The following is a 22,740-nucleotide window of genomic DNA, read 5'->3' on the forward strand; positions in this document are numbered from 1 at the left end:
TACCCATTGAGTGCTCCACAGATGATGTTTCTCTGTAAACCGCCCTGGAAGTTAGCATCACCCTGGTGCCCTCATCAAAAAGCCTTTGGGATCTTTCCATTGAATTTTGAATTATTGCAGAAAATAAAGCCCTGCGATAGTCTGGCGACCTGTCCAGGGTGTACCCTGCCTCTCGCCCGACGTCAGCTGGGATAGGCTCCAGCCCCCCCGCGACCCTCAAGAGGATGAAGCGGTTAGAAGATGAATGAATGAATGAATGAATGCAGAAAATAAACTCTTTGGCAAACTAAAGCTTACAATCCTTACATGTTTAGTTCAGCAAGATAATTGTTATAGATGAACACCACTTTTATGATCAAAAAAGACGTCTTGAATTTCAAATGCTTTGTTTATTCTTTAAAGCATAGCCTAATTCTATTTACCAGCTATCAAGACAAAGTTCTTTTGCTTTGTCTTATCTCTCACATTCTCACTTTGTGTCTTTATGAGGATGAAATGATCCACAGTGTAATAGTTTATTGTGATTTGGGATGTTACTGATGTGAAGATACACAGACACAGTGCTTACTGAAGAGGATCTTAAATTACATTTAAGCTGTAAATCTACATTTAGCCTGTTTAAACTCTTTGGAGTTTCATTGAAGCAGAGGAGGTTGAGGTTCACTAAATGTGAAGCCTTTTTATAATTATTACAGCTTGTTCAACACCCTAATTATGAGTCTTTGTTCCGCTACAACAAGTTGTTTTGGGGACTTTGTTGCTATTGACACTTCCTGAACTTAATCTGGACCTCTGATGCTTCATGAATCAAATGTTCTGGGTAAACAAATTAAAAAGCAGTGCAAGTGTCCCTCATAAAATGTGAAAATAAAGAACCAGGAGTGAATTTAAATTTGAGTCATCAACCAGTGATGGATGGTAAAGTGTTGTTTCAGGGTGCTGATTCAGTATCTGTGATGTTTCACTGTCCTCTAGTGGGGAAGCTTCAGTGTGACACATTCAGGCTCACATCACTCTGAGTGCTCCCTCCACTGTCTGCTTTAAAGGGTCAGTTCACCCAAATTACAAAATTATTATTATAATTTTATTATTATTATATATTATATATATTATATATTATTGTATTTTCTCTCTTATCTCCAGTGGTATCTAGTCATGCAGGTAGGGTTTTTTGTTTTTTTGTTTTTTTTTAAACTTAGTTTAAATGGAGGACTTCTCTGCACACAGTTCATCCAGCTGAACCACCAACCTCTTCTTTCCATAAATTTTAACAATAAATAAATACTGGACACCAAGATTGGGCCCATTCACCCCACCCCACTGCCGCAGTATGTGTTTCACTGAATATACGCAGTAGTGTTTCTCCCACTGGCCCTACCAGCGAGTTCCTGCTCAGCTCGCTCATAGAGAGGAGTGACATGCCCTGATGTCAGCTGGATCTCACCTGAGTTTTTCCCTACTAAATCCTTTCTGAATGTGCTCCACTTCTTTTTAAAAACATCTGTCTTTGCACAGATGCAGATACAATGTTGTTATATGATTTTCTAGAGTTTTGGGCTGCTTCTACCTAATTTCAGAAGAATATTCACTTCAAAGTGACACTGTAATTTTATTTTTTAAGCTTATTTGTGTGTATTTTCCCTTTTATTGATAGTATAGGTTAAGATAGATGGGAAATGTGGGACGGAAATAGGGGGGATGACATGCAGCAAAGGGCCAAGGGGCAGAAATGAACCCATGCCACTGCCTATTGGGAGCAAACTCTACTTGGTGATGTAGATGTCACCCTGGGACTTGTAATTCTCAAGAGAGAGGCCCAGTGAAGAAAAGCCAAAGTCATTAAAGCTGCTTTCTCTAATCAACATCACTACAGTATATCACCATGTGTCCAAATCCTACTAGTCCACTCTTTTTTTAAACGTTCATGTTTGGTCAGCACAAACAGATATGTGAGTATCTTAGTGTTCAGCAAACAGCACTAATCTTATCTCAGAGTGATCAGAGAAAAAAAACCTTCGGCCTACACCTGCTGACTGTGTGACATCCTGTTCCACATAGAGACTGTCTCTCTGTTTTTCTCTTTTTGGCCTTTTTCGGTGTTGGCTGGATGTTGGCAGCGAAACAGGTTTGAAATCTCATTCTCTTTTTTTAGGTTTATAGTTTGTAGAACAACCCAGCTTTATTGTGATTTGTATTTACTGGGATTGGATTTATTGTGCATGTTATGAATCAAAAGATGGCAGAAACGTAGTCCTGTTCCTGTCGGTTTGTTCTTTCAGGGAAATGAACACGGCCTCATTCAGTGTCGTCATTCTTTTCACTGCTCTCCGTATCAGCGCAGGAAATGGAGGTAAGGTCTTCCATAATCAGAGAATTTAAAGTAGAAAATGCAGTTTGCTGATGATGGAACTTTTCACCCCTTTATAACAACTTTTTTTTTCCGACAGATTTTTTGAATTTGCAATGCGTGGCTGAAAACGTGGGAGAGATTGGCCAGCAGTCACTGCTGGAGTGTGTTGTCAAACCCACACAAGGCGCAGCAGACCCAACAATCAGGGTGGTCACTTGGAGGAAGGTGGGAGATGAGAGACCCTTACTGGTTTTTAACAGAGGGCAAACTGGACTGCAGCCGGGCTATATGTTTGCTGAGCCGTCCTGGAACGTCATTAACTTGAACGTATCTCTGCTCATCACCAACACTGCTGTAGAACACGAGGGAGTTTATACATGTATGGTGATAACAGACAGCAGTAGTAACTCCGACCACACCAGTCTTAAAGTCACAGGTGAGAGCCTCTAACCGTGGGTGACCACTGAATCACTTTTTTTCACATCTACAATATTTGCCACAGAGAGATGACCATTTTCAGCTAGGAATTTATCTTTAACACAAATTTCTTTCAACTTATTTTAAAGCTAAACAATGAGTAACAGTTGTCATTTACATTTATAGTTACAAACAGAAAACAGTCTTCAAAGATTTAACTCAGCCTGTGAGAACATATTGCCCTGTTTAATCTGTTCTAAAGCTGACCCTGGTTGCAGAGGCGACAACTCAAGTGGCCCATGATTAGTTTCCATCTGCAGCTACTTTCATCATGGTGAAGTGTTTTAGAGGGATACTGATCTCACCGTGAGGTCACATTGTACTGTCTCAACTCCTATGATACCATCATTCATCTGCAACAAGAGGATAGCAATCATTGGCTTTTATTCTACCTGCTGTTAAGTTTCCTCTGCCTCAGTGCTCTCAGTTATTTTTAGTTTTCACACCTAACTCAGCAGCAGCCTGACCACAGAGTGAGCAGAGAGGAAGAGAAAAGCACCTACTCTACTAATTAATATTCCTCCTCTTATCCTGTTGTACATTTAAAATATGTTACAGTGTGAGAACTCATCTCTAAATTAAATGTCAAGTAAAGTCAGATTTATTTATAGAGAACATTTAAAAACAAAATGTTGACTAAAGTGCTTCACAAAGAAATAAAAAACACAGGAATGATCAAATGAAAACAGTTAGGAGATTGTAAGTTAAATTAATAAGAGCATATTTTCACAAAATCATAATACAAAAACAAAAAAATTCATTTATTTTATACATATATTTTATATACTTTATTAATACCCCTGAGGGCAAATTCAATTAAAATCAATTCTGTACTTCACTGGTAACCAGAAAAAAGAGGCCAGCACCGAGTTGATATGGTCCAAGGTATTGTCATTCCGACCTCGCCACATACTGACATTTTGGTCATGGACTTTCCAAGTCCACATACAACGTGCAAGGTACCCTGAGTGCGATGGTTGTTGACGTTCTGGGACACCGTGTCAAGTTCTCTTCTGTCAAAATACACTTCCTTTTTCACAGGAAATTTAGCGTTTGCATACAGTCTCTTTCAAAATAAATGCACTACGTCGGTAAACCGCAAATTGACATTTTTTTTTTCCTTCAGCAACAAACACATGGTTGGGTAAAGGTGACGAAAGCAAGTGGCTAGGATAAGGAAAAAAGAACAGGTTTTGGCTTTAGAATCTTACGGGATGCAAACACAGCTCTCTTGGGTGAAAGTGTTTGTTGGACCCATCCATCTCCCCTCCCGCTCACCCCACTTTGACTTTCGCTACCTTAACCTTCGTCCTTGTCCTGTTGGGATTCCCCCTGCTGCCGCCAGGCGCCATTAAATTATAGAGCAACCGGCCATATATCATGCCAACCTTAAAGGACGCCTTTTTTCGTTGGTTTCTGATGTTGCAGGTCACTGCCCAAGCACCAGATTTCGACGACTTCGGAGTGAGACCTCTATGGTCTCTGTTCCTGGTGCCAGTGAGGAGTCTTTTTGAACAAGCTGCAGGCAGGATAGAGCGAACTGACTGATTCCTACATAGAGGAAATTGCAATAGTCTAAGCAAGAAGAAATAAAAGTGTGAGCTACTATCTCTAAATCTTTAGGTGGCAGGAGTGATTTTAATTTTGCAAGTGACCTAAGATGGTAAAAGACATTGCTAATGACAGACTCAATTTATTTATCAAATTTTAAACCAGAATCAAAGAATATATCAAGATTTTTTGCATTTGGTTGTATGTTTAATAACAGAGATCCAAGGGAACTGTTTGTGGAAGCAGACTTGACTTTGGCAGCTGTGCCAAAGATTAAAACCTCAGCTTTATCGTGGTTAAGTGAGGAAAGCTTTTTGCCATCCAAGATTTTGACACTGACACTGCATGGATTGCAAGGTTTGAGTAGGAGATACAGATGAGTGTCGTCAGCATAAAGATAGTACGAGATATTATACTTTCTAAAAATAGACCCCAAGGGAGGCATATGCAAGGAAAATCAAATCGGGCCCAATATGGAGCCTTGTGATATGCCATAGGAGATGGGTGCAAAGGACGAGAACACACTGAATTAAACAGAGGCAGATCGTTCAAGTAGGTAAGAGTCAAATGTGTCCATGTTTTCTCCTCCAGCTTCCCTAAGTGCCCCCTCTGTGTCAGTGAGTCCCTCTGCTGAGATAGTGGAGGGAGGTCCAGTGACTCTGACCTGTAGCAGTGATGCTAACCCAGCAGCTACTTATACCTGGTACAAGGAGACTGGAAATCCTGACGTTTATCCTCTCAGTGAGGAACCACAGCTCTTCTTTGAGTCAATCCAGTCCTCTGACTCTGGACAGTATTACTGTACAGCTGACAACAAGCTGGGGAGGAGGACGTCTGAATCCATCTCTATAGCTGTGCAATGTAAGTAAAATGCAACTAAATTAAAAAGCATAATGCAACTAATGACAACTCTTAAAAGCTCTTTTATGCAGTCAAATGTTTTGCTGATCATGCATCCAGTAGATGATGAAAAGGCAATTTCAGTTTACAATTTACACTTGGTTCCCAGATCTGCACGGATATTTAGGGCCTAGTTGTTCAGAAGTAAACTCATTAGATCAGGTCTTGAAAATAGACTGAAAAAAAAAAAAGGATTCTGAAATCGGATTAAATCATGTAATTCAGTCTTGATTTTGATCTGGATCAAATTATTATTATGTGTAGGTCAAATCTTTTTAATTGATTGATTGATTGATTTTAGTAGAATTGGGATACCTTTGATCCAAAAAAATCAGGATTATCCCAATCCCAGCAGAGGGTGGATTCAAGGTGGATTTCAGGAACAAAAAGGAATAAAACTTATAAACTTGTGTCAGTATGTTAGGTGCTGTTATCCTCTGGTGCCGTAAAACAACCTTGTAACTGTCTCTGTCTCTCTGCTCTGTCAGAGCTAGATTAAACCATCAGTAATCCAAACAACCACCTCAAACCTCTGTGCTGTTATCAAGCCTGTCTCCTATGCATGATAGACCCAACTCTGTATATCGATTATCTGATATACAGTACAGGCCAAAAGTTTGGACACACCTTCTCATTCAATGCGTTTTCTTTATTTTCATGACTATTTACATTGTAGATTCTCACTGAAGGCATCAAAACTATGAATGAACACATGTGGAGCTATGTACTTAACAAAAAAAAGTGAAATAACTGAAAACATGTTTTATATTCTAGTTTCTTCAAAATAGCCACCCTTTGCTCTGATTACTGCTTTGCACACTCTTGGCATTCTCTCCATGAGCTTCAAGAGGTAGTCTGTACTGTATAATAGTCATAGTCATCATTCAAGTACACTGCAAAAACTCAAAATCTTGCCAAGAATATTTGTCTTATTTCTAGTCAAAATGTCTCATTTCTAGTCAAAAAAATCTCATTACACTTAAAATAAGACTCATCACCTAAAAAGTTACTTGTTTTTAGGCAATTTTCACTTGTTTCAAGTAAATTTTCACTTGAAATAAGTAGAAAAATCTGTCAGTGGAGCAAGTTTTTTTTGCTTGTAATAAGAAAAAAAATCTTGCTCCACTGACAGATTTTTCTACTTTTTTTGCTTGTAATAAGAAAAAAAATCTTGCTCCACTGACAGATTTTTCTACTTTTTTTGCTTGTAATAAGAAAAAAAATCTTGCTCCACTGACAGATTTTTCTACTTATTTCAAGTGAAAATTTACTTGAAACAAGTGAAAATTGCCTAAAAACAAGTAACTTTTTAGGTGATGAGTCTTATTTTAAGTGTAATGAGATTTTTTTGACTAGAAATGAGACATTTTGACTAGAAATAAGACAAATATTCTTGGTAAGATTTTGAGTTTTTGCAGTGTAATGCATATCAGACATATTTGTGTGATATGATTTACCTCTGTTAACCATTACAAATGTAAGAGGATCATTCCTCTAGTCTCCTGTTAGAATTTAATGTTGCATCACTCAAGTGGCTCTAACAAACAGCTCTGCCTGCTGTTACAACACACAAAACACATAATTATTACTCATTTCAGCACAACATGTGGGACCAGAGAAATATACCCTCAGGTTTGTTTATTTTACCTTTTTCAGATGCTCCAAAGCTTCCCTCTGTGTCAGTGAGTCCGTCTGCTGAGATAACAGATGAAAATTCACTGACTCTGACCTGTCGCAGTGATGCTAACCCAGCAGCTAACTATACCTGGTACAGAAAGAGAAGAAATCCAGACCTTCAATCTGTTAGTAAAGAACCACAGCTTGTCTTCAGCTCCATCCAGTCCTCCGACTCTGGAGAATATTACTGTACAGCTGAGAACAGGCTGGGGAAGAAGACATCTGAATTCATCTATGTTAATGGGAAATGTGAGTAAAATGTAGCCAGTTTAAAATGCATCATACGACTGATGACATTTTAAAGCTCTATAACCCAGCCAGATGTTTTGCTGATCATGCACTTTCTTCAGCTCTGCTTGTTTCACACTCACAGTCTGCTGCTGTATTTCACTGAACCTCAACAACAGACGATGAAAAGGCAGGTTTATTTACAATTGGCTCCCGACCTTAAACATCTATAGCACTGAAATGCAACATACACATGAAGCAGTAATATTATTATCCAATATTGCTCATAATACTTACAAACGTTTTCTTAAGTAAGGTTTTGAATACAGGCCTTTTACTGGACTATTTTTACAGTGTGGCAGAGTCCTGCACGGGTCCAATTTTCAAGATCCACCCCGCCCCGACCCGTACAAAACCGCACCCGAACTGCAAACCCACACATCAGGCCAATTAGTACCGCAACCCGGTCCGACCCGTTGAAACACGACCCGCAGCCCGACCTGTAACCCGGATTTAAAGTAATCATTTTGGGTCATATTGGCTGAGTATTGAACAGCATATCGCCACAGTTAAGGTGCCAGTGAGTCAACAACAACCTGAATGAAGCAGCTCTCACAATAAAAACCTGACTTCAGCTCCATCATCAACCCTCTGTGTTCTTCTCCCATACGAGTGTAAAAGCACTCGTTTGTTACATTTAATGCTTTTAAACTTTTAATCTATGTAAAGGAACTTTACATGTGTAATAACAGACTTACTTTCTGTCCAGAGCGATATTCAGCAGTTACGAGCCGTAACGTGTTTTTAGAATCCATCGAGGAGAGAAGTAATCCATCAGGGAAACACTCTCCCTCCTTCCACCTCACCTTCTCTCCTCCCCCTTTCTCCCTCCCTCCCTGGGTTAAGATATTCCAGTTATACATGTCTGTACTGAATTAAATAAGACGCTTCTTCAAATCCATGTGCATTTTTATTTATAATACACAATTAAACAGGTACAAATCTTTTTTTAAAATTATTATTGCATATAACAACTTCAAAACATTTTAACATAGGCCTGAGAATGCCTCAAAGTATGCTTAGCAAGAGAACCTTAATAGCTGTGTTTTTGTAAAGAAAACACTAAACTAAATCAATAGATGTGAATCCTAGTTTGGTGTCCTTGCTAACAGGAGGGCCAATTGTGGAAATGAAGGTATTATAATAATTTGAACTTGTTTATTACCACATTTGAGCATTCTGAACCAAAACTCTCATTCTCTCATCATCCTTCCTCTATATGTCCTCCTTCATCCTCTCTAAACTCCTCCCTCCATCTTACTCTCGTTCCATCCACCCCCCTCCCTCCTTTCATCCATATCCCACCTGCCCCTTTACTCAATATCCCACCTGTCCAGGTTGCAGGGGAATACAAACTACTGGGACTCTGAGGTTTGGGGAGTTTTGCAATTACATCACTTCTTGGGAAGAATCCCTCATCTTTCTCCTTGAAAGTAAAGCTTGGTTTACCATATCCAGCTTTGCCTCTTCTCAGAAACTTACGGCTCAACTTACCCCTGTTCAAATTGCTCAACTTACCCCATAGCTACCATATTGACTTTATTAGCCCCCACAGCTAAAATGGTGCACTTTCATGCTAGCTGTACTACCTCATTTTGTAGTTAATAGATACCACAATTGATGTATAAAACAAATTAAAAATGATCTATTTTGATCTAAACACAATCCCCATGAAACTTATGAGAGACTAAATTCACTTTCATGAGTGAAAAATGCTTTTTTGGACATGAATTTCTTACCACTTAACTCATGTGGTTCTTACCTTAACAGACTCCATAAAATGATGCCTTGCTCCTAATTATTACATGGCTCTATTAAATGCTGTATTCTGATTGGTCAGTAGCGGCATTCTGCGGTCTGATATTACTGTGTAATGACCGCTGCTAGTAGCAACGGTCATTACACACAGTTGCTATGTAGCCCAGCGTTGCTAGGGATGCTGCCCTGCAACACTGCAGCTGTCAAACAACTTCCGAGGGAAAAAACAAACAGAAGTGGCTGATTTTAACGGATGCCGCTGAAGAAAAAGAATACCTACGGACTTTCTCTGCCAAAAACAAAAGAAGACGGATTTGAATACACACTCGGCAGTCATGCTTAATGACATTTTACGCTGGTTTTATGCCTCGGTTCAGTCCACTAAGCCTGGGTGAGTACAAAACTTTCACCAAAAGTTGTCGAATCCGGTCGGTTTTAATGCACTTCGCAGAGGCAGACAACATTATTTATTTAACTGATAATTAGCCGTGTAAGACTGATAATGTATAATGAGCTGGTGAATACTGGGAAAATAACTCCCTTCAGGGGAATGAAACCCCTCCGCTGTGTGTCGGGGTTCTATTCCCCTGTCGGGAGTTATTTTCCCAGTATTCACCAGCTCATTATTCATTATCCCTTACATATTTGGTCACATGCTCAATTTTATTTACGGTTTCCTAGCAACAAGGGGTGGCTCAACTTACCCTTTGGCTCAACTTACCCCAGTCTCCCCTACCAAATATACAACCCCAATTCCAAAAACATTAGGACTCTGTGAGACGTAAATAAAAAAAAGAATGCAGTGATTTGCACATTCTTTTTCACCTAAAGTTAAAGTTCCACTGATTCGTTTGTTCTCCGCATTTGACCCATCCCCTGAGGGAGCAGTGAGCAGCAGCGGTGCTGCGCTCGAGAATTATGTGGTGATCTAACCCCCCAATTCCAACCTATGATGCTGAGTGCCAAGCAGGGAGGCAATGGGTCCCATTTTTATAGTCTTTGCTATGACTCGGCCGGGGATTGAACCCATACACTGCAAAAACTCAAAATCTTACCAAGAATATTTGTCTTATTTCTAGTCAAAATGTCTCATTTCTAGTCAAAAAAAATCTCATTACACTTAAAATAAGACTGAAAAATCTGTCAGTGGAGCAAGTTTTTTTTGCTTGTAATAAGAAAAAAAAACTTGCTCCACTGACAGATTTTTCTACTTATTTCAAGTGAAAATTTTCTTGAAACAAGTGAAAATTGCCTAAAAACAAGTAACTTTTTAGGTGATGAGTCTTATTTTAAGTGTAATGAGATTTTTTTTGACTAGAAATGAGACATTTTGACTAGAAATAAGACAAATATTCTTGGTAAGATTTTGCGTTTTTGCAGTGTATTATTTGGAGCTATCCGCTAACTGCTAACTGAGTGCTGCTCAAAGAAAAGGTGATGTAACACAGTGGTAAACATGCCCCTGTCCCAGCATTTTTCTAACTTGTTGCAGACATCAAATTCAGAATCAGTGTATATTTACAAAAAAACAATAAAGTTTATCAGTTTGAACGTTAAATATCTTGTTTGGACTGTATTCAATTGAATATAGGTCAAAAAAGATTTTCAGGTCATTGCATTCTGTTTTTATTTACATTTTACACAGTGTCCCAACTTTTTGGAAATGTGTTGTATTTTGTTTCCTGGATTTTGGATTGTGGAAAATGCGAACTTGATTGATAATCTATTGTAACATGTGAGTAAAACAGCTTATTTAAACGGCAACTTACAGCTCGGAAATTTGAAAATAGATACAATATAATCTCACTAACCATGCCTGCTTTCTCCAGCTTTGTCACAGTTCAGTCACAAAAAAACTTCATGAGTTTCAGATGCTTCAACACACGTAGTTATTACCCATTTCAACACAACATGTAGCACCAAAGAAATGTATCCTCACTTTTGGTAATATACCTTTTACAGATGGTCCAAAGCTTCCCTCTGTGTCAGTGAGTCCCTCTGCTGAGATAGTGGAGGGCAGTTCAGTGACTCTGACCTGTAGCAGTGATGCTAACCCAGCAGCTAACTATACCTGGTACAAGGAGAACCAAAAACTGCTTCAGGGACCAGAAGGAAATTATCGTTTCACCTCCATCAGCTCTGAGGACAGAGGAATCTACTACTGCGAGTCTGAGAATCAGTATGGATGGATCACCTCATCGTCTTTATCAGTAGATGTTCAGTGTAAGTACAAAGCATAAGCAACTCTTGTGTCCTGGTGACCCTTCAGTGCACCTTGTTCACATGTTGTTTATTTCTTACAGAGCACTTATTATCTCCAGAGAAGTGATGTAACATGTACTGTTAAATGTGGTTTATTGTGTAGGTTGACAGACAACAATAACTCTAAAAAAGCTAATCATACGTTTTTGTTTGAAATGACATGCCCTTAATCCAAAATGCAACACGTGATAAAGCCATGTTAACATTTTATACAAACATCACCATCTAATGTGATTGACACCGGTCTGTCTAAATCTCCTCCAGATGCTCCAAAGCTTCCCTCTGTGTCAGTGAGTCCCTCTGCTGAGATAGTGGAGGGCAGTTCAGTGACTCTGACCTGTAGCAGTGATGCTAACCCAGCAGCTAACTATACCTGGTACAAGGAGGATGAAGACTCACCAAAAGCATCAGGACAGATCTTCACCATCTCTAACGTCACAGCTGAACACAGTGGGAATTATTACTGTGAAGCCCAGAACACAAGAGGACGTCATATCTCCACCTTACATCTGACTGTTGTGGCAGGTTAGTTATCCACATTCACCTGTACACACCTGTTTACTGCACCAGACCTGATTCATACAGAGAAAATAAAATTCCCTGGCTGCATTTCCAGATTGTTTTTCTGTAGCTGTGTTCAGGGAGAAGCCTCCATTATGTCAGAGGTGGATGACACTGACTGACTGACAGACGGTGATTTATTGATATAATCCCACTAATGAGTTGTATCACATATCTGTGTATATTCCCAGGTAATTCAATATTGAATTTCATCAGGTTGACTCTGATGGTCTTGACACTGACTCTTCTGCTTCTCCTGAGTCTGTGGACGAGGTAAGACAATAAAAATCCATCAGTTCAGTCACTGCTCTTTATTTAGTTTCAACCTCCTTTAATTTTAGTGTTATGAATTGTATTATGTTAAATTCTGTATTTGTCATAGTTTGACTGGATGCAGGAAGAAGAAAACTCTGAGCTTCACCGCTGAACCACAGAAACCTGTAGAGATAGAGGTGAGAGAGAAAGAGAGGCCCTGTTGACAAAACTTCCTCTATATCACAGTTATAATAACTTGGCTCATAAAAACACTTGAACATGAAGGAGATGTGAAGCAAATTCATGTTTAAAACACAACTTGCTGAGTAGGAACCAGTAAAGAATTTGGCCAAAACAAACTTTCAGCAAATCAATGAAATCAAATAAAACTCTTAATATATGCAGGTTTCATGAATAAGCCTCATTTTGTGGTCTCTCTCCATCAGTTAGACTCATGTCCTGCGTATGAGAACGTCTCAGACGCTGCAGCACAGACAGAAGACACAGAGGAGCAGGAAGACCTGGTGTGAAGTCCAGTCAGGTTAGAGCCTCCTGCATCAAATAAAACAGGCCCACTTCAGATTTATAGTCACAGTTCCAACCATAACTTTACACAAGTTTTATGTGATTGTCTTCAGATGCAGTTGAACCAGAGGCGGGACTCACCTGATGGAAACAAAGTAGTTCATTCATCTTCTAACCGCTTCATCCTCTTGAGGGTCGCGGGGGGGCTGGAGCCTATCCCAGCTGACATCGGGTGAGAGGCAGGGTACACCCTGGACAGGTCGCCAGACTATCGCAGGGCTGACACATAGAGACAGACAACCATTCACGCTCACATTCACACATTCTACGGACAATTTAGAGTTAACAATTAACCTAGTCCCCAATCTGCATGTCTTTGGACTGTGGGAGGAAGCCGGAGTGCCCGGAGAGAACCCACGCTGACACGGGGAGAACATGCAAACTCCACACAGAAGGGTCTCCACACCTGGGATCGAACCAGCAACCCTCTTGCTGTGAGGCGAGAGTGCTAACCACCACACCACTGTGCCGCCCCGGAAACAAAGTAGTACCACATGGAAATATCAGTGTGGAAATATCGCTTAAACTATCACATTTTACTCCATGTACAGTTTTGATTTTCATACATTAAAATCAAAAAGAAGCCCAGCAGCTGCACACTTTGCTAGCTGTTACATTTTCCAAGTGTCTGATTCAAATAAAGAGTCAGCTTCTGCAACAAGTGAAGGAGCCGTTTGATAACTCAGTGGTTTGAAAATTTTGTGTTTCGATTCCAGCTTTTCTGTTTCTTATTCAAAATATAATTTTATTTACCAGCTATCAAGACAAAGTTCTTTTGCTTTGGCTTACTTGTTGAGTGTAAAAGCATTCACACTGAATTAAAACAAAATCTGAAATAGGGCATTTAAACTGTTCCGAGGGTGGCAGAGTGTCCAAGCTTAAGGTCTTTTGCAGATTATTACACGTATAAGCTGCACTGTAAGAGAGTGACATTCTTCCTAGTTCAGTTCTGATTAAGGGAGGGTGAAGCAACAACCAGTTCTGTGAACAAGTAACAACATTATGTGAGGTCAGAGTTCAGAGTGATGAAATATGGGGTGGAAGCATTTCCATCAAAGCTTCATAAATTGTTGTTCCCGTCTCACAGCCAAATGTGGCCAGCCAGCCTTTGCCTGAAGGTGGCAGTGATGGGTGCTGTAACAATCACCTGGAATGAACCTTAGGGCTGAGTGGTACAACATGTGGTGATTTTAGTGTAGAGGCAGCAGCTTCTCCATATATAACATCCCCATAATCAAAAACACACAAAAATACAGATTCTACAATTCTTTGTAGAAAAGGACAATCGTTCTTATTTCTGTACAGAATGCTGTCCTCAATTTGGCAGTCAGAATTTAAATATGCTGCTTAAAATTAAGATTGTCATCCAACCAGATACCAAGATGTTCATACTGTTTGACCCTCTCCGTGTGGATGGATGTGAATAGTGAGAGATTCAAAATGAATAGCCTTGGTGAGCAGCATCCATTTGGTTTTGTCTGAGTTAAGTACTAATATATGGTTATGTAACTGAAGCTGGAGCAAATCAAAAGGCAATTATAGACATCCAGTGGCTGATTGTGCAGGTGTTGTGGAACAATATAAAAGTAGAGTTAAAATAAGAGTTTGTTGCTTTTACATTATATCAGAACCAATGTGAACTGCTGACACTTCCTGAACGTCATCTGGACCTCTAATGCTTAGTAAATTAAATGTCCTGGGTAAAAGACTTATAATGCATATGGCTGATCACTTATGAAATGTGAAAATAAAGAACCAGGAGTGAATTTAAATTTGAGTCATCAACCAGTGATGGATGGTAAAGTGTTGTTTCAGGGTGCTGATTCAGTATCTGTGATGTTTCACTGTCCTCTAGTGGGGAAGCTTCAGTGTGACACATTCAGGCTTCATCACTCTGAGTGCTCCCTCCACTGTCTGCTTTAAAGGGTCAGTTCACACAAATTACAAAAGGACATTTTCTCTCATACATGACTGATTTCTAGTGTTTTTAACCCATTTTAAATGTAGATCTTCTCTGCACACAGTTTATCCAACTGAACCACCTTAACAAGCCAATTTTTTTTCATTAAACCCACTTCCTCTGTTCAACATTATTATCAATCAATCAATCAATCAATCAATCAACCAATTTTATTTATAAAACCCAATATCACAAATCACAATTTGCCTCACAGGGCTTTACAGCATACGACATCCCTCTGTCCTTATGACCCTCACAGCAGATAAGGAAAAACTCCCCAAAAAACCCTTTAACAGGGAAAAAAAAAACAGTAGAAACCTCAGAAAGAGCAACTGAGGAGGGATCCCTCTTCCAGGACGGACAGACGTGCAATAGATGTCGTACAGAACAGATCAGCATAATAAATTAACAGTAATCCATATGACACAATGAGACAGAGAGAGAGAGAGAGAGAGAGAGAGAGATATGCAGGACAGACGGTAATGACAGTAGCTTACAACAACATTATTGAAAGTAATAATATTACAATTAGAATTCTGGCTACTGTGGTACAATATGTTGAAAGTATGTATTAATATCTGGCAGTATACATGTGTGACAATAGTCATATGTGTATAATAACAGTAGAAGTATGACTAATGGCTAATGATGGCAGCAGCAGCAGGAGGCATCTGGCAGGACCACGGCAGCAGCACAACCACACACGTCACGCTGTCCAGGCACCGCTGTGATATGAGTTAATCTGAGAGACAGTGGAGCACAAAGGCTCCGGAGAAGAAGCCGAGTTAGTGACATCCAGAATGGCCGAGTTAGCAAGATGCAGTAATAGAATACGAGAGAGACAGAGCGAGAAGGAGAAAAGGGGCCCGGTGTATTATAGAGGGGTCCTCCGGCAGACTAGGCCTAAGTCAGCCTAACAGGGGCTGGTACAGGGCAAGCCTGAGCCAGCCCTAACTATAAGCTTTATCAAAGAGGAAAGTCTTAAGTCTAGTCTTAAATGTGGAGACGGTGTCTGCCTCCCGGACCATAACAGGAAGATGATTCCACAGGAGAGGAGCCTGATAGCTGAAGGCTCCTGATCTACTTTTGGAGACTTTAGGGACCACGAGTAACCCTGTGTTCTCAGAGCGCAGTGTTCTGGTGGGATAATATGACACTATGAGCTCTCTAAGATATGACGGAGCTTAACCATTTAGAGCTTTATAAGTTAACAGTAGGATTTTAAATTCCATTCTGGATTTTACAGGGAGCCAGTGCGGCGAAGCTAAAACAGGAGAGATATGATCGCGTTTCTTAGTTCCTGTTAGTACGCGTGCTGCTGCATTCTGAATTAGCTGAAGCATTTTAAGGACTTACTAGAGCTACCTGATAATAGAGAGTTACAGTAATCCAGCCTTGAGGTAACAAAAGCGTGGACCAATTTTTCTGCATCTTTTGGGGTCAGGATAGGCCTAATTTTCGCAATATTACGCAGATGAAAAAATGCAGTCCGTAAAGTTTGTTTTAAATGAGAATTAAAAGACAAATCTTGGTCAAATGTTACTCCGAGGTTTCTTACGGTGTTTCTTGTGTCACCATTATGTGTCCAGATCCTACCAGTCCACTTGATTATGTGTGTTACACAGTGCAGTGGACTGTACACACAGGTATATGGGCTATACCCACCTTATTATTATGTTTTGCTTTTAGTTGTTACTGCATTGGTCAGTAATGTAAAATCAGCTACTCAGTCTGTCTCTTATAATATTCTGCTTCTTTTTCATGCTTCTTCATTATTTTGCTTTGTGTTTTTATATTGTTTGCTTATTATACTGCGCTTGTTTTTGTACAGTCTACTTATTTTATGTACTTATACATTTGTTCTGTATTTTCTACTGATGCTTCTTGTGTGCACTATCCCTCTGATAGTGCAAATTTCCCCGCTGTGGGACGAATAAAAAAATTATCTCATCTCATCAGCTAAAACAACAGAGAGTATGTCCTCTTTACCTCTGTAACCTACCCTACCCTTTTCATCTACCCCTACACCACTGGTATTACGTGTTCATGTTTGGTTAACATGAATGGATATGTGCGTTTCTCAGTGTTCAGCATATTTCAACAAACCGGAAGCGATATGACCGCAGTACGATCAGAGAAAAAACACTTGCCAACCTACACCTTCAGACTGTGTGACATCCTGTAGTGCACATAGAGATGAACTGTGTGTCTGTTTGTCTTTTCTCGTCCTGAATGCTGTTGTTTTTTGTGTCGGTGGGTTGTTGTCAGCGAAACAGGTTTGAAATCTCATTCTGTTGTTTGAAGTTTATAGTTTGGAGAACAACCGAACTTTATTGTACTGTAGGTATTTGACTTATTGTGCATATTATTAATCAAAAGACAAAGGAAATGTACTTCTTTTGCACACTGCACTTTAATTCTCAGTCAGAGATTCACTGTGAATTAAAACATGCTTGTGTTTGTTACATTTTATCTGATCTTCACATGAAGAATTGTTTGTTTGTCCTTTCAGGGAAATGAACACAGCCTCATTCGGTGTTCTCTTAATTTTCACTGCTCTCTCTATCAGCAAAGGAAATGAAGGTAAGGTCTTTCGTAATCTGAGAATTAAGGTACAAAATGCTGTTTGCTGCTGATGAAACTTCTCATCAATTAATAACAAAATATTTTCTTCTACAGCTTTTATTAGTCTACAATGCATGGCTGAAAATGTGGGAGAGATTGGCCAGCAGTCACTGCTGGAGTGTGTTGTCAAATCCACACAAGGCATAGCAGATGTAACAATCATAGTGGTCACTTGGAGGAAGGTGGGAGATGAGAGACCCTTACTGGTTTTTCACAGAGGGCAAACTGAACTGCAGCCGCAGCCGGGCTATATGTTTGCTGAGCCGTCCTGGAATGGCAGGAACATGAACGTATCTCTGCTCATCACCAACACTGCTGTAGAACACGAGGGAGTTTATACATGTATGGTGATAACAGACAGCGGTGATGCCACCAGCCAAACCAGCCTTAAAGTCACAGGTGAGAGCCTCTAACCGTGGGTGACCACTGAATCACTTTTTTTCACATCTACAATATTTGCCACAGAGAGATGACCATTTTCAGCTAGGAATTTATCTTTAACACAAATTTCTTTCAACTTATTTTAAAGCTAAACAATGAGTAACAGTTGTCATTTACATTTATACATTCTAGTTACAAACAGAAAGATTTAACTCAGCCTGTGAGAACATATTGCCCTGTTTAATCTGTTCTAAAGCTGACCCTGGTTGCAGAGGCGACAACTCAAGTGGCCCATGATTAGTTTCCATCTGCAGCTACTTTCATCATGGTAAAGTGTTTTAGAGGGATACTGATCTCACCATGCGGTCACATATACTGTCTCAACTCCTATGATATCATCATTCATCTGCACCAAGAGGATAGCAATCATTGGCTTTTATTCTACCTGCTGTTAAGTTTCCTCTGCCTCAGTGCTCTGCAGTTATTTTTAGTTTTCACACCTAACTCAGCAGCAGCCTGACCACAGAGTGAGCAGAGAGGAAGAGAAAAGCACCTACTCTACTAATTAATATTTCTCCTCTTATCCTGTTGTACATTTAAAATATGTTACACTGTGAGTATGAGTCCATTTTGAGTCCAAAATGTATCTTCAGAGCTAATCCCTTTCAACTATATTCAAAGCTAAACAATCAGTAAAAGTTGTCATTTACATTTATGCACTCTAGCTACAAACAGGCCTCAAAGATTTAACACACCCTGTGAAAACATATTGCCCTGTTAAATCTGTTCTAAAGCCAAAGAAGCAACAGCTCATGCGGCCGACGATTAGTTTCTTCTGTATCTATAGCTACTTTTATCACTGTGAGATTGTTTGGAGGGATATTGGTCTAACGGTGAAATCAAGTTATACCGTCCAAACTTCTCTTATATCATTATACATCTGCACCACACCCTGCTAATTTCTTTTATGCTCTGACTTCAGTGTGGTACTTTCATGCTCCGTGCTGACAGCAGTCATCGACTAACTTATATTTAAACCATAACTGCTGTGAACAGTTTCCTCCACCTCCGTGCACTGGGTTTCTTTGTGGTTTTCACATTTAACTCAGCAGCAGCCTGACCACAGAGTGAGCAGAGAGGAAACTTGGCAAGAAAAGCACAGGCTGTGAGAATTTATATTTCTCCTCTTGTCCTGGTCAATAAACTGCATTAAAGGTTTCAGGTTCAAAAACATTCCTGTTCACCTTAAATGGTAAATGGGCCTACATTTGTATAGCGCCTTTCTCGTCATCTGACCACTCAGAGCACTTTTTACACCTTGAGCCACATTCACCCATTCACACACTGGTGGCTGAGGCTACCATACAAGGTGCCACCTGCTACTCAGTTTTTAAACACACTCACACACAGATGGAAGCATCATCAGGAGCAATTTAGGGTTCAGTATCTTGCTCAAGGATACTTTGACATGCACACTGGAGGAGCCGGGGATTGAACCGCTGATCTTCCGATTTGTGGACGACCCACTCTATTTCTAAGCCGCAGCTTCACAATGGATGATGTCCTGCCTCAGGGCACGTACACTGTAAACCTTAATCCATGCTCACAAAATTTGAATGTGAAGTCTACACAAATGCCCAGGATTGTCAAAATTATATAAAATCTTTATGTTTACTTGACACAAAAACTCATCCCTTGTGAGACTGACATAATCTTTTTGTGTTAAGTCATCAAGTTTTGAGTTAATCTGACTAAAATGTATGAAGCCAACGTTGCCTAATTAGTTTAAGGCCAATAAACAACACTATCATTGCGCGCTTAACACATTTGGGCATGTTGGGGCTAAACGGGTGGAATTTCCCAGCATGCTGTGAGACATAAAGCTATAAGCCAAAGAAAACTGTGTTTAAATGTGTTCTGAATCACTCACGTTACCCATTACGCAGTGATTAATGTTTATGTATTTCACAATGGCTCTAATAGGTCACAGATAATGTTGCGGTAAAAGACATTTTGCACCATGAGTTAAGTGTGAAACACATTTAGTGACCTCCCACCCATGAGAATGTTAGAATGTCTAATCTAAAGCTATGCTAAGTAAAAAGCACTTCCTGGTTCCGAATCCATGTCTTTGTCTTATTTATGCAATAAAGAAACAAAATATTTTTATCGAGCAGTGAAATAAAAACAAAAAGAAAAATGTGACACAGAATTAAATACTCAAACAATAGTGATGGGCAAAGCAGTTCTTTTGATGTTACTGAATCACTAGAATCAGTTCATTAAAAAGATTCGTTCAAAAGATTCGTTCATCGACTCGTTCAGTGCTTGGCAGGAGGAGCCCTGACTGTACTACATAGTCTGACTAACTGAACTGATACACAGCTGAGCTGCTGCTGCGTCTGTCCTGCACTGGTGAGTCTCATTACTGGCCAGCCTAACGTTTTAAGTTTTTTTATCTGGAAACTAAGTCTGTTAAAACAGTGGGTGTGTGACTGTTCATGTGGCTTGACTCCTGGCTACATTAGCCATTAGCTTGAAGAAAACGGTCCCTATGAAAGTGTATCGCTGAGAAGAAATGATTTGAATCGCTTAGGGATTGGGGTTACGTCATTCACCGAGTGATCCGTTCACCGAGTGATTCGTCATGCGGTAGGTAGTCCCTCCCTGCACCCTGGCTGCCTCGCGAGTGATTCATTGTTCGCATGGACCGAATCGGCAGTTCCACTCCTGGCCTGCATGCTCACTGCTGAGCTCAACTGAACTGAGAACTGAACAAATCAGTTCCGGAAGTGATTCAGTTCAGTACGTTCACTCAACAGATTCATTCTTTTGAACGATTCGTTCGCAAACGACACAACACTATCAAACAAACAAAAGAAGAAATTTATGTTAAGCTGACATAAAATTCCTGTCATACAAGGGTCATGTGACACATTTATTTTGTGTCTCGTGTACTCAGAACATTTATGTTACAGTATTGTACTAAAGTGAAAGTTTTGAGTGCACGCTGTGTCCAAACGAAAATTTAATTTGAGTGTGCGAATTGGGGTTTGCGGCGTATCTCTAGAAAGCATGTGTACATCCTCATCCACCTGTTCACACTCGTTTAATTAAAAATGAAATAAAATATATTGACATTCTACGTATAATGTTTGATAACTGAATCGTCTACCGTTATTTGATCATGTTAGGTCATTCAGAACACACATCTATTGCACGTCTGTCCATCCAGGGAGAGGAATCCCTCCTATGTTGCTGCTTTAATTTTTTTCACATTAAAGTTTTTTGGGGAGAGTTCTTCCTTGTATGAGTGAGAGGGTCCAGGGACAAAGTTTGTATGAACTGTTGTCCATTTAAGATGTGTTACACTGTGAGAACTAATCTTGAAAATAAATGTTCACTGTATTTGTATTTTCTCCTCCAGGTGCCCTGAGTGCTCCCTCTGTGTCAGTGAGTCCCTCTGCTGAGATAGTGGAGGGCAGTTCAGTGACTCTGACCTGTAGCAGTGATGCTAACCCCGCAGCTACTTACACCTGGTACAAGGAGAACCAAAAACTGCTTCAGGGCCCTGACGGAAATTATTATTTCACCTCCATCAGCTCTGAGGACAGAGGAATCTACTACTGCAAGTCTGAGAACCAATATGGACAAATTAACTCTTCATCTCTATCTATAGATGTCCAGTGTGAGTCACATATGTCAGATTTTCATCATAAAGTCTTTAAAAATCATACATGCCAATATAAATGGGATGTGTCCCTCTTAATATTCTCCTCCAGATGCTCCAAAGCTTCCCTCTGTGTCAGTGAGTCCCTCTGCTGAGATAGTGGAGGGCAGTTCAGTGACTCTGACCTGTAGCAGTGATGCTAACCCAGCAGCTAACTATACCTGGTACAAGGAGGATGAAGACTCACCAAAAGCATCAGGACAGATCTTCACCATCACTGACATCAGAGCTGAACACAGTGGGAATTATTACTGTGAAGCCCAGAACACAAGAGGACGTCATAACTCCACCTTACATCTGACTGTTGCGGCGGGTAAGTTATCCACATTCACCTGCAAACACACACACACACACACACACACACACACACACACACACACACCTGTTTACTGCACTAGACCTGATTCACATATTAATATGTAGCAACCTATAACTGGTGCAGAGAAAGTGAAATTCCCTGTCCGCATTCTAGTTTCAGTTTTTTTTATTTAAGAAGGGACGGTACAAATTAATAAATACACATGTTGTAGAAATGCCAGAATTAGCCACACGGCTATTTTTTATTTGCAGTCCCTTGGTCAAGATGTTACACAAGGCTACCTAAACTTCAACAATACAAAACTTACAAACAGAGCACGCAGTTAAAAAGGAACAGGGCATGGAGATGCATTTTAAAAGCTGGAAAACATGTTAGTGTTTAGTTCTCTGATATGAATTGGAATTTCCAGTCTCTTGAACTTCTGACAGATTTCCAGACTGCTTTTCTGTAGCTGTGTTTAGGGAGAAGCCTCCATCATGTCAGAGGTGGATGACACTGGCTGACTGACTAACAGACAGGGTCACCAGGCAAAGTGATTTAACAATATAATCCTATTATAAAGTTGTACATTGTAACATATCTGTGTATATTTCTAGATCATTCAGTAATGAATATCATCAGGTTGACTCTGGTGGTCTTGGTGCTGACTCTTCTGCTTCTCCTGAGTCTGTGGACGAGGTAAGACAATAAAAATCCATCAGTTCAGTCACTGCTCTTTATTTTGCTCCTCAATTAGTTTTACTGTTATGAATTTTATTATGTTAACTTCTGTATTTGTTGTTGACTCGCTCCAGGAAGAAGAAAACTCTGAGCTTCACCACTGAACCGCGTGGACCTGTAGAGGTAGAGGTGAGAGAGGGTCAAATTTGCGAATCCTAGGATAGCGAAGAAATGACCAGCCTCATTCTGCCTCTGATTGGCTTACCCTGATATTCTTACCCTAACCCTAACCAATCCCACCTCTCTCGCCTAAACCTAACCAATTCAAGCCAACAAAGGCAATGAGTATGAGCTGATCATAGGGAATGTAGGGCGGGTCATTCTTTCACTGTCCTTGAATT

At 40.0% G+C, this 22,740-nt stretch overlaps 2 protein-coding genes across 3 annotated transcripts in view; both read left to right on the plus strand.

Moving 5' to 3' along the window:
- The window catches only part of LOC125886329 (hemicentin-2-like), a 131,198-nt gene that overhangs the window by 49,491 nt on the left and 58,967 nt on the right, over positions 1-22,740 (plus strand). Inside the window, exons 5-6 of the mRNA XM_049572443.1 lie at positions 6,935-7,204; positions 10,964-11,224. Coding sequence (XP_049428400.1) covers positions 6,935-7,204; positions 10,964-11,224 — 531 coding nt within the window. The remainder of the gene's footprint in view (positions 1-6,934; positions 7,205-10,963; positions 11,225-22,740) is intronic.
- Positions 1-22,740, plus strand: part of LOC125886331 (B-cell receptor CD22-like) — a 28,242-nt gene that overhangs the window by 4,911 nt on the left and 591 nt on the right. Inside the window, exon 7 of one of the 2 annotated variants that reach the window (XM_049572447.1) lies at positions 12,718-12,825. The exons of the other annotated variant lie outside the window; for it this stretch is intronic. The gene's annotated coding sequence lies outside the window, so the exon portion shown is untranslated. Of the gene's footprint in view, positions 1-12,717; positions 12,826-22,740 lie in introns of those variants that run through there. 2 annotated transcript variants of the gene reach the window in all.

The sequence above is a fragment of the Epinephelus fuscoguttatus genome, linkage group LG3 (assembly GCF_011397635.1).
Source record: "Epinephelus fuscoguttatus linkage group LG3, E.fuscoguttatus.final_Chr_v1".
Lineage (NCBI taxonomy): Eukaryota > Metazoa > Chordata > Actinopteri > Perciformes > Serranidae > Epinephelus > Epinephelus fuscoguttatus.